Consider the following 12,508-nt stretch of genomic DNA (forward strand, 5'->3'; position numbering starts at 1 on the left):
TGTTCATCAAAATCAAGAGAACCATTCTACTGCTGGACTTAAAATGATAGAACTATTACTGATAAAATAATAGTCATAGAGTAAAAAGTATGGTAGTGAAAATTGCATTGAAGTTTTCAAAATACTTTGTTTTAGAGTTATTTTAAATTCTACACATACTACTAAAAATGGCACCCTGCCACTAAAGCTTAAGAAATAAAGCATTCAACTGCAGCTGATGTAGGACTGATGTATGATAACAGTTTTCAAGCTCACTTCAAATTTGCCCGTTTGTACATCCTCATTGAAAAGGTGTTTGTGGTATGATGAGATATTTTAAAAGCAATTTCAAAGTAAATACTTAGAATACTTTTATACAGTGTTTGCTGTTATATTTTTTTAAATATGTTGTTCTACAAGGCCTAACTCTAAAAGATGAGACTGTTTGAATAAACACTTGGATTTATTAGTTACCCTTTAATCATGCTTATCGACTTCAAAATGGAGACCTTGGGTGCCAATATAATGTTCCCAATTATTTTCCAGCTTTTGAAAACCTCCAGGAATGTTTCTTTCAGGATAGCCTTTAAGTCTGTGGTATAATTTTGTTGGATGTCTTCAATAGTTTCAAATCAGTGTCCTTTCAAGGTGGATTTCAACTGAAAAAATAGGAAAAAATCTGCTGGAGCCAGATTCAGTGAGTATGGTGGCTGGAATCACTGGTATGCTGTTTTTGGCCAAAAACTTGTTAACAATCAATGATGTGCCCACGGGCGCATTGTTGTGATGAGAGCTCCAAGACTTGTTCTTCCACATTAGTGTTCTCTTCTGCCACATGGCATGTTTTAACCTTTTCATAACCTCCATAGGAGTATAGTGCTCCTATTTCACTGTTTGTCCCCTGGGGACATATTTACAATGAATAATCCCTTCCCAATCGGAGAAAAGATCAACATCACCTTCATGTTCTATCATGGCATCCAAGCTTTTTTAGTTGGTTTTGTTCCCTGTGACTATTGTTTTGGTCGTCATTTGAACGATCCAGCAGTTCCTAGCTGATGTCAAGACTTTTTGCATTTGTGTATCAATTAACACTCGTGGCTCAAATTTGGATGTGACATGCTGCATGTCCAAAATTTCTGTCAAAATGGTGAAACATGATTCAACACTAATGTCAATTTCATTGGCAATTTCCTTGACAGTTAACCTATGGTTTGCATGCACTAAATCTTTCACATTGTTGATGTGGACATCATTTATTGACGTCGATGGTCGTCCACTTCTCGATTCTTCATCGGTCAAGATTTGTCCAGACTGGATGCGGTTGTACCAATGAAAACACGGTGCCTGACTCATAGATTCATTGTCAAACACCTGTTGAATTATTGCATAAGTTTCAGTTGCAATTTTCCCGAGGTTAAAACAAAATTAAATGCTCACTAAATGCTTCTCTAACACCTTCATTCTCAATGACCCAAGAATCTGTACAGCAAGTGTGTGCAAGTTCAGACAAGAATCGCTGTTGTGCAGAGACAAGTCAAGATAGGGCCATGAGCAAGGTGGTGATTTACTTCTCACAGACACCCGTATAAGGCAACACTTCACTGATTGTGATCCATCAAGTAGTTTGCGCGTAGAAAGACCAGTCTCATTCATTTTTTGTACAGACCTTGTATAGGAATGTGCTGAGTTTTGCAACAAAAATTGTCTGTACACATAGTTGGAAGAAATCAACATTTATTCATCACCAAAGCACTGGCAGTAAGTTAAAGTTTCCTTTAATTATGATAAAATGGCCATGAGTATTAGCTGAACCTTTTTTTTTTATTTATTGTCCCTGAAAGTTGAACCATTTGTACATTTTGCCTTATTTATTGGTTATTTGTTGTTACTAGTGAAAAACAGATTAAAATAAATATTGTTTATTAATTTACACCATATTTTAAGTGGATATGCCACAAAGCTTTCAGGAGTTGTATATAACTTTATTCTATTACAAAAGTGATCAGAGTATCACCATTTTCAAGTCTATGTATCTTATCATTTTTAATCCAGATATAGCTACAGTTACTAATATGTAATACATCATATTAAAACTCAACTGAAATCTATACTTTGAATGCTGGCTTTACTTGTGCAAAAATCTACAAATGTGAGGAATTTAACTTGAGCTTGAGAAATTCTTGTCCCAAAGAAATAGCGTCATGTTTGCTTCCTAAAATTTTTACCTGTCATATTTATATAATGCAGTTAGAGACATAATGTGTCATATTAGGAAATCTGCATAAGTCGTATATGAATGAGGAAGAATTTTAGCACATGCCTATAATGAACAGGATAGAAATGATAAATTCAAAGTAAAATACTAGCTTCTGTTTTGAGGTCATGGGATTTATTTGTTCTGGCATTTCACTGTAGATGCGTAGTGTCTATACCATACTGAAAACGTAATGTGTCAATTACTTTAGCTTATGCCCTTGGCTGCTATAGCTAAAAAATTCTTTTTGTATTTTTGTTTATGTATATATTCCAATTTATTGAATTTATATAATTAAGGTCTTTCTAACTTCAGTGCATAGGTCAGAATTTTTTTATAGTATTCTTGATGGTTCTCTGTAATAGAAGACTGTGCACTATGCGCGTAGATACCTATTCCAAAACATACAGAAGGCTATTCTAATTTTCAATTGGGTAATATGCTTGTATGATTTGTTGTGATTTAATTATAAGAGGTTCTAATCACTTTTTCTGAAATCCAAATATTTTATTGTGGCACCATTATTGTAATTTATTGTAGACTATGGAATATTCTATGTATTAAGTTGGTAGTTTTAAGAATATAAGTAGGTTTAATTTTTTGAGGAATTTATCATAGTGTGCATAGTTTTAAATGATCATTTCTCCTTTTTGTGACTATTTTGAGGACTTAAACTAATAGGTTTAATTTTGATTTATTTACCTTCTAAGTGGTTGGGTCATGTTTTCATTCCATTGCTATGTTTAACAGCCTGGCTCAGTAACATTTCATGCATCGTAAATTGATATAAAGAACAAACATCTAGAAAAAAAGGCATTGCCCCCTTTGTTCCACCCTGCCAAAGGTATCCATCCACACGGATATGAAATATCAAGATATCATCATTAGTTTCTTTTGATCCCCTATGAAAAAAGTTATTTTTCTTGTTTTACATATTGAAATGAAAATAACCTTGTGCTGATGAGAAAACTGAATACATATTATGTTTCACTTATCACAGGAGGGTCATAAGTCAAGGGTTGATTGTTTTTGTAACTCATTAGCTTTAAATGTTTTGTAGGAATTGAATAAAAATGGCTTCTGTAATAGTAACTCTAATGCTAAATAGGGGTTCATCAAGATATTAAAAAATTATGCCTATTCCAATAAGAAGTTTTATTCAGTAACTACACCTTTGCACAAATGTCTATTTATATAAAATCATGAGAACCCTCAGTGGTCACCATTCAAATGAGGAGGAAATTCTGCCTTTACCTTTTGTGTAACCCAAAATATTTTCTCAAGGCATTGCATTATTTTTCAATTATCTGGAAAATGTTCCGCTTTAATTAATTGATTATAATTATTATTTAGCACAAAAAAGGTCACCAAGAACTATGCTACGTATTTCATGTTCGCATACATGATTGGTAGTTTGGAATTCAACAAGTTTATTGGTCTGAATTTTCAATGGGCTGAATCAGCAGCATTGAGAATTTGTCCAAGCAACAGAACAAATTTATTTGCTAATTTTAGCTGGAGTGGTATCTTTCATTTGATAGTTTGTCTCCTAATTCTAATGAAGTGCATTAAAGATCCCTCATCATGTCCTAAATTCAGTTAAATTTTTGTTTATATGATGTACCAAAAGTCAGTGCAATTGGGTGCTCACTGTTTGGATGATACCTGACAAATCTTGTGTTACATCATAAGGATAACTCATGTTGACTTACCAGATCTGCTCTTTTGTTATGTCTTTTTGAGTAAATTTTTGCGACTTCTTGTCACATGAAATAATTATAAAGCAGGAAAGTTGATTGAAATTAGTCCACATTAATTTTCATCAGTATTTCGAAAGAACCCAATCAATGTTCTGATGATAAAGAATATAAAAAATTGCTAAGTAATGGTTGTTGTTGCTGGGTTGCATACAATGCAGGAAACAACTGGTCTAAAAATGAATTGCTTTCCATAATATGCATTTCTATTGATTAATCCTTAATTATGTTTTAGCCTCTAATCTCATGACTCAAGATTGTCAATTTTGAAAGCAGTTACTTAAGCTCATTCACCCTGTGAATCAATTTATGAAGAATATTAATCCATAATTACAATTTTCAAATCCTTTTAAGGAATTTCCTGGGAATATGTTCACTTATCTAAATTAACCTCATAATCACACCCTTAATGTTATCCTGACACATCTACATATGCATCTCTATATTAAGTAAGCAATGTAACCCAAATAATGCTGAAAGTAATTAACGCTCATTAAATCTTTATCGTATTATTTTTAAATTGTTTGTATTTGTAATATATCACTGAAAACTTTGGCAGAAAAGATTTGCAGATCATAAATTCAGTCATTAAATTTCAGGTAATGGATAGGCTAAAGCACTGTTAGTACTTTTTTAGGAATGTGGAATGGGTCAATATATTCATTTATGTATTTGTCAACTATGTCTTGACTTAACCAGTTGGCTAATTTAATGTTATTAAAGTAAAGTGTTTGCGAATTGGTAATTTGCTAGGTGGCAACATACATTCAATTAACATTCTTGCATTCAATACCATACTTGCATGGTATTATATGAGAAATTTTTTAACCTTTTCTTTAAAATATTTTTATGGTTTGGGAAGGGCTCAAGTAATTCTGCAGGTAGACCATTCCAATAAACAATATTTTTTATGTATTTATGTTTGAGTATGCACTTTTCTTACCCTTAGGCTAATAAGAATGGTTTACATCAATTAGATGTATGAAAAAATATCCTCCTATCATTGGGCAATTTTAGCATACATTGTATAGTCGGAACCTTTTATAAGTTTTAAATATGTGATTATTTTTATTATTAGCCAATTTAAAGTAATTTTGCTTGAAATAATAACATTATTATTAGATGTACTTTTATTACAATCACTTAATATGAGATAATTAAAAATTATTTTAAAAACCTGTTAGTTAAATATTAGATACTTGAGGTACTACTTAAAAATTAACTCAACCTGACTCATAATTGTACTCCACAAATATTTTTATGACAACTTTAATTTTTTTACCTTTCTATGTACTTCATAAAAGGAGTAGTAACATTGCCATCAAAGAGTTGTTAAATATCTATGGATTGATCATTTTGCTAAAATAAAAATTTTAAAAACTGGTTAACATGTTTGAGTTTGTATGCGATGCATATGAAAATTAATTTGAGCATTGCTGATCAATTTCTGTGTTCTGTATAGGCATCAGTTGCAGTTTTTATCAGAATTTCATTAGCATGTTACCAAGTTTACATTGGTTAGAAAAAATTACTTAGCAAGCATGCATTCTCATCCTCTCTTTTCAATAAATAAGAAATGAATTACCCCTGTGCTATACAGATACATATGTGTACTACAGTAGGTGGAATGATTATGCATCACAGTGTTCTCTATCTATACTACTCTTGACAAAGATAATGCTATTGTTTTTGGGAAAGTGTAAATTATGTACATCTTGTTCTTGTATTTTCATAAAATCCACCTCTTAATCTTTCCTGTATTCTGTTTCTCTTCTGGACAGTCTCTCATTATTCTTTCTCTCTCTTGCCTCAGCTGTTTGATAGATGAATTGACTGGTGGGTAAGTTAGCTTAATTAAAACTTGCACTTACTAGTCTTTCTCAAGTAGTGTAGATTTTAATGCACTTTTGATATAGTTTTACATGATGGGGCTTGTTTCATGAAGGTATAAATTTCCTGTGATTGCTTACATGTTTTTTTCTTGTGTGTGATTGCACTGTAAAATTTAGTACCTACACTAAAACACTGATGCTCACTTACAGTATGTTACTAAACCTGGCATCACTGAATACACATTTCAATGAAATACAAGGTTTCTCTGAGGTTTTAGAAAAACAACACCTATCACAGAGAAACTAAAAATTATTTCCTGTTATTAAATCAATATTAGCTGCTTTTTAAACACATTTGTGTTTGAACAATTTCACCAATTAACTGTATATTGAATTATTACATTTTTGTTGCATTCAAAACAAATGTATTGATATATTCAGTTTTTATATTATTCGACAATCTTTTTAGGTATATAGGAGAGGTGCACCCAGAGAAATCAAAACCAATTAAAGGACCTTTCATACAAACACATACGATCCCAAATCCTATCATAACAGTGACGGAGCATACACCTACTCCATCACCAGAATACATGAGGAGACAGGTAAGGTGAAGTTGGTGTCTATGCAAATCGGAATGTAACTATGTATCATGTTTGATGTTAAAATGAACAAATTTTCTTCTTTCAGGGTTCAATTGATAGCCAGCTTGATGCAATCAGTCTTCAAGGGAAGAAATATCCTGAGCGAAAACCTAGTCTTACTCGTTCTCAAACTGATTCCAATATAACATATGCTGTTGAGGAAATGCCAGAAGCTGCTGGCTCGGTGTGCTATATCACAAAGGATGGTGATATTGACTACCAAGTTGTTCTAAAGGTGAGGTTTTTCATTCATGAAAGTGATTTGAATTTAAATTCAAACAAGGTTTCACAGAATATCAGGTTGCAAAATTCATGTAATTACATTATGTATGGCAAAATATTACTTTGTACTCGACCACAGATTTGTATTGTATTACAGTTATAATATGCATGGTTTTATGCATATTAAAATTGTATGAACATGTTAAAATGTTATTTATATATAAAAATTGTATTCATCATAATGAAAACTTTATGAAGTTTCAAGTAATACTATTTCATTGTGGATACTACATATGGATTCCACACAATGTTTTTTTAGATATGGACTTTTATGAGAAAGTTATTATGTAAGCAATGTTTGAAAACTTGAAAATTGGATCATCTTGGTATTATTTATTTGTGCTGAGATAAATTTTTCATCTGTGTGAGTAGATTTTTCTGCTATCGTAAGACTATTTTCCCTGAAAGTGAAATTCATATATTTAGATAAAATTCCTGGATACAGCTTCCTGCAGCACTTATATAAAATTATTTATAAACCAATTTTGCTAAGATTTTGTGATACATGATTTGGTAATTTTATTGTGGTTATGCCAGTCTGTGATGATGTGATTCCTTGTCCTCAAGGAATTGAAATAGTCAGTTGCAGCATGGGCATGCTTCCATCAATGCTCAAGGATCTCATGATAATATCTTATCCATAATGCTCATCAAGATAGGTATCCAACCCCTATGTCATGACTGTTGCTGGAGAATTTAAGTAGACACGGAGAGCATACACCATCCACATTTGAAAGATCATCTGTGATGCTCTCCAGAATTTTTGGTGGCTATTTCAACATTTCATGGGATCCAACTCTCTGCTCTGGTTCCACTCATTAGCACTGGTATGGAGGATGAGTTTGTGTATGAATTATTCTCAAATTTAAATCCTAACTGGAGAGTACAGATTTCATGCTAGTTCTAGTGGTTGTAATAACTTTTTCCAGGTTAGCAATAGCAATGGATTGATTGAAGTCTTAAAACCATAACAGTTAAAATAGGGTTCAGTTTTGGGTGATATCTCTGGGCACCCTGATCTTCACCCAAGCCATGTAATTTTTTAGGTATCAGGTATTCCTAGGAAACCAATTTTCAAGTAAATTTGCTGATATAATATTTTATATCTCTTATCATTAACAGTTGTAGTGCTCTGTTTGATATTTTAATTTACTTTTTTCCTCTGTGACCTACAGGCTCCTTGGAATGCATAGTGCAAAGTATCCTATATTGTAGAGAAGTGAATTGCATTTTATGAAATTGTTAAATTTTCACTGTAATAACCATAGGTAACACAGAGAAAGGAGCTGGTCCTCCTACCTTGATGTTTGAATTTCACATGCCATCAAGCTTAGGATTAGTTGAGCTCTACCCTAACCTATCAAACCAACCTCCACCATGATAACTGTAATTATCTTAGAGAAAACATGCAAACAGACCACAGAAGCATCAGAAGAGTCTTAGATTTAAATAGAGTGGTATTCTAAACACAATTCATACTATTTAGTTTCTTCCCCCTTAAAATCTACACCATTGTTATGAAGCATGAATTGTATCAGTAATTAATTGTGTATCAGTGACTCTTTTCTTACTAAAGACTTCTGTGGTAACTGCTATATTAAATGATATTATTTTAATGCAGTTCCAGTACTTTTAGACTAAATTTAATATCAAAATATGTATAGTTTTGCTAATATTTTTACTATCATGAGAAGGAAATTGACATTTTTTACAAAAAATTGGAATTTTTAACCATGAAATTAATGACATAATTTAATGTTTTGAAGAATGATGCTTATGCTTCCTTCTTCAGTCTAAAATGAAAATTTATGCTCCAAAGGCTTAGAGAAAATGTTATGTGACTGTTTTCTTTGCCATTGGTATAACTAAAAGAAATTTTCATTTCACAATCATCAGTTTATGCAATGAATGAATTTGATTTCACAGGCTGTCCACTCTGCAGCAATTCGTGACAATGTATGTACTCTACGAGTTTGTGAGGTGATTCTCAATTTATGTGAGCTTTTAATGGATATGGGAGTGCTGAAACATTGCCTAAGAGAAGAAGCAGCTGCTGCCTCTGGACCAGGAGCCCACTCAGAAATTTCATCTCCTTCCCCTGGGGCTTCTGGCTGGAAAGATGCCACAGCTACGTCAGAGGGAGAAACTAATGCATCGGCTAAAGAGGACCTGAAAGAACAAAATGTGTCATCGAAAGAGGGGAAAACAATTTTATCAGACTGGAACTCTCCTCATAGCTTAATTATGAATTGTGTTGTGAGGTAGGTTCAATTCTGCCATGTATAATCTTACTATTTATTTCATTACAATATGAATATAAAATTTTGGTGTACTGTTTGATTAGTTGAATGAGAAAACTGAAAAATGTTTCATTGGACTATATTTTTATAATTATCGTTAATTGTTCATGATAGAAATATTCTTATAGCCTTTTACTTGCAAATATTCTTAGGGTCCTGAAACATTTAGGTTGCCCCCATGGGTGTTCTGATGGACAGAGAGGACCACCAGCAGATTTCCTACGTTCACAGGGACAAAGTATTTTGACAAAGCTCCATAGGGCTAGTGAAAAGCAGTTCTCCCGCTTCTTACGTGATTTGGTGAATCGAAATTGCCTCTCTGAAGTCATTGACTTTTTTCATGCTTATGTCGGCTTTTGTGTTGATCCAAGTTCTCTTCTATCACCATTAAGTGAGTAAAAACTTATATTTATTACATATAAAATGTGCACTTAGGAAAATTCTGCTGAGCAGCAATTGAAACCACTATCTTTTATACAAAAAATATTTCAGTAATGGAACTTTTAATAGTTATTCTGTATCAATATTGGGGATCCTTTTGTAAAATCAAATAATAAATATCGATCTGATCAAGCTCATTTTTTACCATGGCAAATAAGAAAAAAAGAAAATAGTGTTAGCTTGTCTTAATTACAAAAAAATTATTTTAATTACCCTGTGAACCTTGTGGCTTTATGTAAAGTTATAATAAAATGAATGAAATAAAATATTTTGACCAATAATTGGTCAGTTTTATTCCTGATTCCATTCATTGTGGAGGCTAAATTGGAATCAAGAAAAAAAACATTGGTTTTGGAGTCAATAGTTATACTAAATTAGGTTGTTTCTATGTACTAATGCCTCTCTAAGTTCATAATCCTTGCCAAAGAGTATTGAAATAGTCTTGAAATATTTTTAGATCAAAGGATTTTACTGTAGTGACCCTTACATGCAGCAGACACACAATTAACTGGGCTATCCCACAAAAGCTTCTCTTGCTTTCTTGCAAAACTATAGGTATTATTATTTGGTAGTGTACATTTTAAGGTAAATTTTGGATGGACCAAGGCTGAACATGCCTATTTTTATTTTCCCATGCAAACAAGTTAATTTCTTTGAGGTGTTCAAGTTTTCATTATAGTGATTGCTGATAGTTCAATACCTATCCATTCACCAGAATTATCAGAAACAAAAACAAGAACTGACACCTGGAACCAAAGCTAAGAACTCTACTGTTGCTAAAACCGAAATAATACCACCAACCTATCACTAATTTTGGTCTATCTGTAAAGCAAGCATTATCATTTCTTTTTAATGTTTTGGGATCATTACAGATGATTTTCCCTTCCTTATTAAAAATTCATTTGTAATAAAGCTGTTACTTATAATACATTTCTGTCTCTATTAGATCAAAAACGGAATGCCAGTAAGTCTCCAGATACAGGTAGTGGATCTGGAGGTTATGCCACAAACTTTGGTGCTAATATAGGACGTGGCAGTAGCAGGGGCATTGAAGGCCATATTATATCCAATGTTTTCAAAAGTCTGGTATCCAGGATGGTCAAGTGTTCAAAAGAGTTGAAATCTCAAGAAAATGTGGTAAGTGAATAGTTTGGCAGTGTACCAATAGAATAATTGCTTGTAATAATAGATTTTTCATCAAAAAATAACCATTTATTATCTGGAAACAATTAGAGGGGTTTGCAGGAAACCAATAATAGCATTCATTTATACTTGCCCTATACTTAATCTTTTGCATTATCAAAATATGCCGTATAGACATTTTGTTTTTTTTATTTGATTAATTTATAAACTTCATTTCTTAGGTTTTTTAATATTTTTGAGGGGGCATGGTATTTCTGTTATTGTTAGTTTGAAGCTCTAACAACTTGCAAGGAAAAATCAATGTAATAATTCTATGATTAGTGTTTGGTGGTGGCCAATGGTAAATAATTTTGCATAAATGAAATATGAGGGTAATCCCAGAAGTACCTGACCCAACAAAGAAAACACAAAAATTTTGGAAAAAAATGTATTTCTTTTCCAACATAACCTCCTTTCATCTCTATACACTTTTCCCAGCGATGTTAAATGAGTTCGATTCCCTTTTTAAAACAAGAACTGTCTTGCCCCTCAAAATAGCCATTAACTGCTGACATCACTTCTTTGCGGTTGGAAAATCTTTGACCACCGAACCATTTTTGCAAGTTTGCGAACAGAAAATAATCCGAGGGAGCTAAATCTGGCAAATAGGATGCATGAGATAGCAATTCAAACTTTAATTCATGAATTTTGGCCATTGCAATAACGCATTTGTGAGCTGGTGCATTGTCTTGATGAAACAACATTTTCTTCTTAGCCAAATGCGGCCACTTTTGCTTGATTTATTTGCTCAAACATTGCAATAAGTTGGCGTCATACTCGACGTTGATAGTTTTTCCTTTTTCAAGATAGTCAATGAAAATTATCCCATGCCCATCCCAGAAAACCAATGCCATGACCTTGCCTGCAGATGAAACGGTCTTCGCCTTCTTTGGAGCCAGTTCTTCCTTTTGAATCCATTGTTTGGATTGTTCTTTTTGTCTCGGGTGTGAAGTGGCAGACCCATGTTTCATCCACGGTTATGAAACAGCACAAAAATTCTGCTTTGTTGCTGTGAAACTTTGCTAAATACTCAATTGAAACATCTTCACAACATTGGTTTTGCTCGAGTGTGAGCAAACGCAGCAGTCATCTTGCATGCTTTCTCATGTCCAAATTTTCAGTTAATATGCGATGTACCTCAATTTTTGAAATGCGTATTATGTCTGCTAGCCCGCGCACTTTCAGTGGACGATAATCCAGTATCACTTTGTGGATTTTCTTCGCCGTTTCTGGAGTCGTCACCTCATTTGGTCAACCAATGTGATGCTTGTCTTGACAGTTTGTATGGCCTCATATAACCTCGACTACCCAATATTTTACTGTTGTAAACAAAGGAGCAGACTCACCCAGAGTAGAATCCAGTTCAGCTTTTATGTTAGTTGTGCTGAGGCCTTTCAAATAAAAGTATTGTATCACATGACGATGACCAATTTTCTCCATTTTCACAAATTCACTGAAAACATTCAATATTGATGCCAGCGAAACAAATACTAAACACCATAGTGTCTTCAAATTTGAAGCATATGCTTTATAGATTGCATACTTTCTAGTACGGTGATATATTTTAAATAACTACCATCATCTCTAGGTCAGGCGGGGTACTTTTGGGACCACCTTCATACTGGACATATTGAGGCAGATAGTGTCTTACTGCTCCAGTGAGGCATATCAATACAGTTAATAAGTTCTGCACATTCATTTGGGTAGGCGTATCATCAAAAATGCAGTTTCCTTTCATATTTATGGTTTATTGGGTGATACGTAACAAATCTTAGAGACTTAAAAAAGTTGGAATTGTTTCATTAAATGCAGCAGCTTCCTCAATGGGTTAAGT

General features: G+C 33.1%; 1 protein-coding gene across 6 annotated transcripts in view; it reads left to right on the forward strand.

The window, feature by feature from the left end:
• unc80 (unc80, NALCN channel complex subunit) overlaps nucleotides 1–12,508 on the forward strand; it is a 136,408-nt gene that overhangs the window by 47,914 nt on the left and 75,986 nt on the right. For 5 of the 6 annotated variants that reach the window (XM_071588468.1, XM_071588463.1, XM_071588466.1 and 2 more), the window contains 6 exons: nucleotides 5,807–5,833; nucleotides 6,295–6,430; nucleotides 6,516–6,704; nucleotides 8,678–9,012; nucleotides 9,204–9,442; nucleotides 10,439–10,629. In XM_071588468.1, the coding sequence (XP_071444569.1) occupies nucleotides 5,807–5,833; nucleotides 6,295–6,430; nucleotides 6,516–6,704; nucleotides 8,678–9,012; nucleotides 9,204–9,442; nucleotides 10,439–10,629 (1,117 nt within the window). The remainder of the gene's footprint in view (nucleotides 1–5,806; nucleotides 5,834–6,294; nucleotides 6,431–6,515; nucleotides 6,705–8,677; nucleotides 9,013–9,203; nucleotides 9,443–10,438; nucleotides 10,630–12,508) is intronic. The other variant, XM_071588465.1, reaches the window with a different exon arrangement.

Source organism: Hetaerina americana, unplaced genomic scaffold, assembly GCF_022747635.1.
Source record: "Hetaerina americana unplaced genomic scaffold, ioHetAmer1.1.p SCAF_3, whole genome shotgun sequence".
Classification (NCBI taxonomy): Eukaryota; Metazoa; Arthropoda; class Insecta; order Odonata; family Calopterygidae; genus Hetaerina; species Hetaerina americana.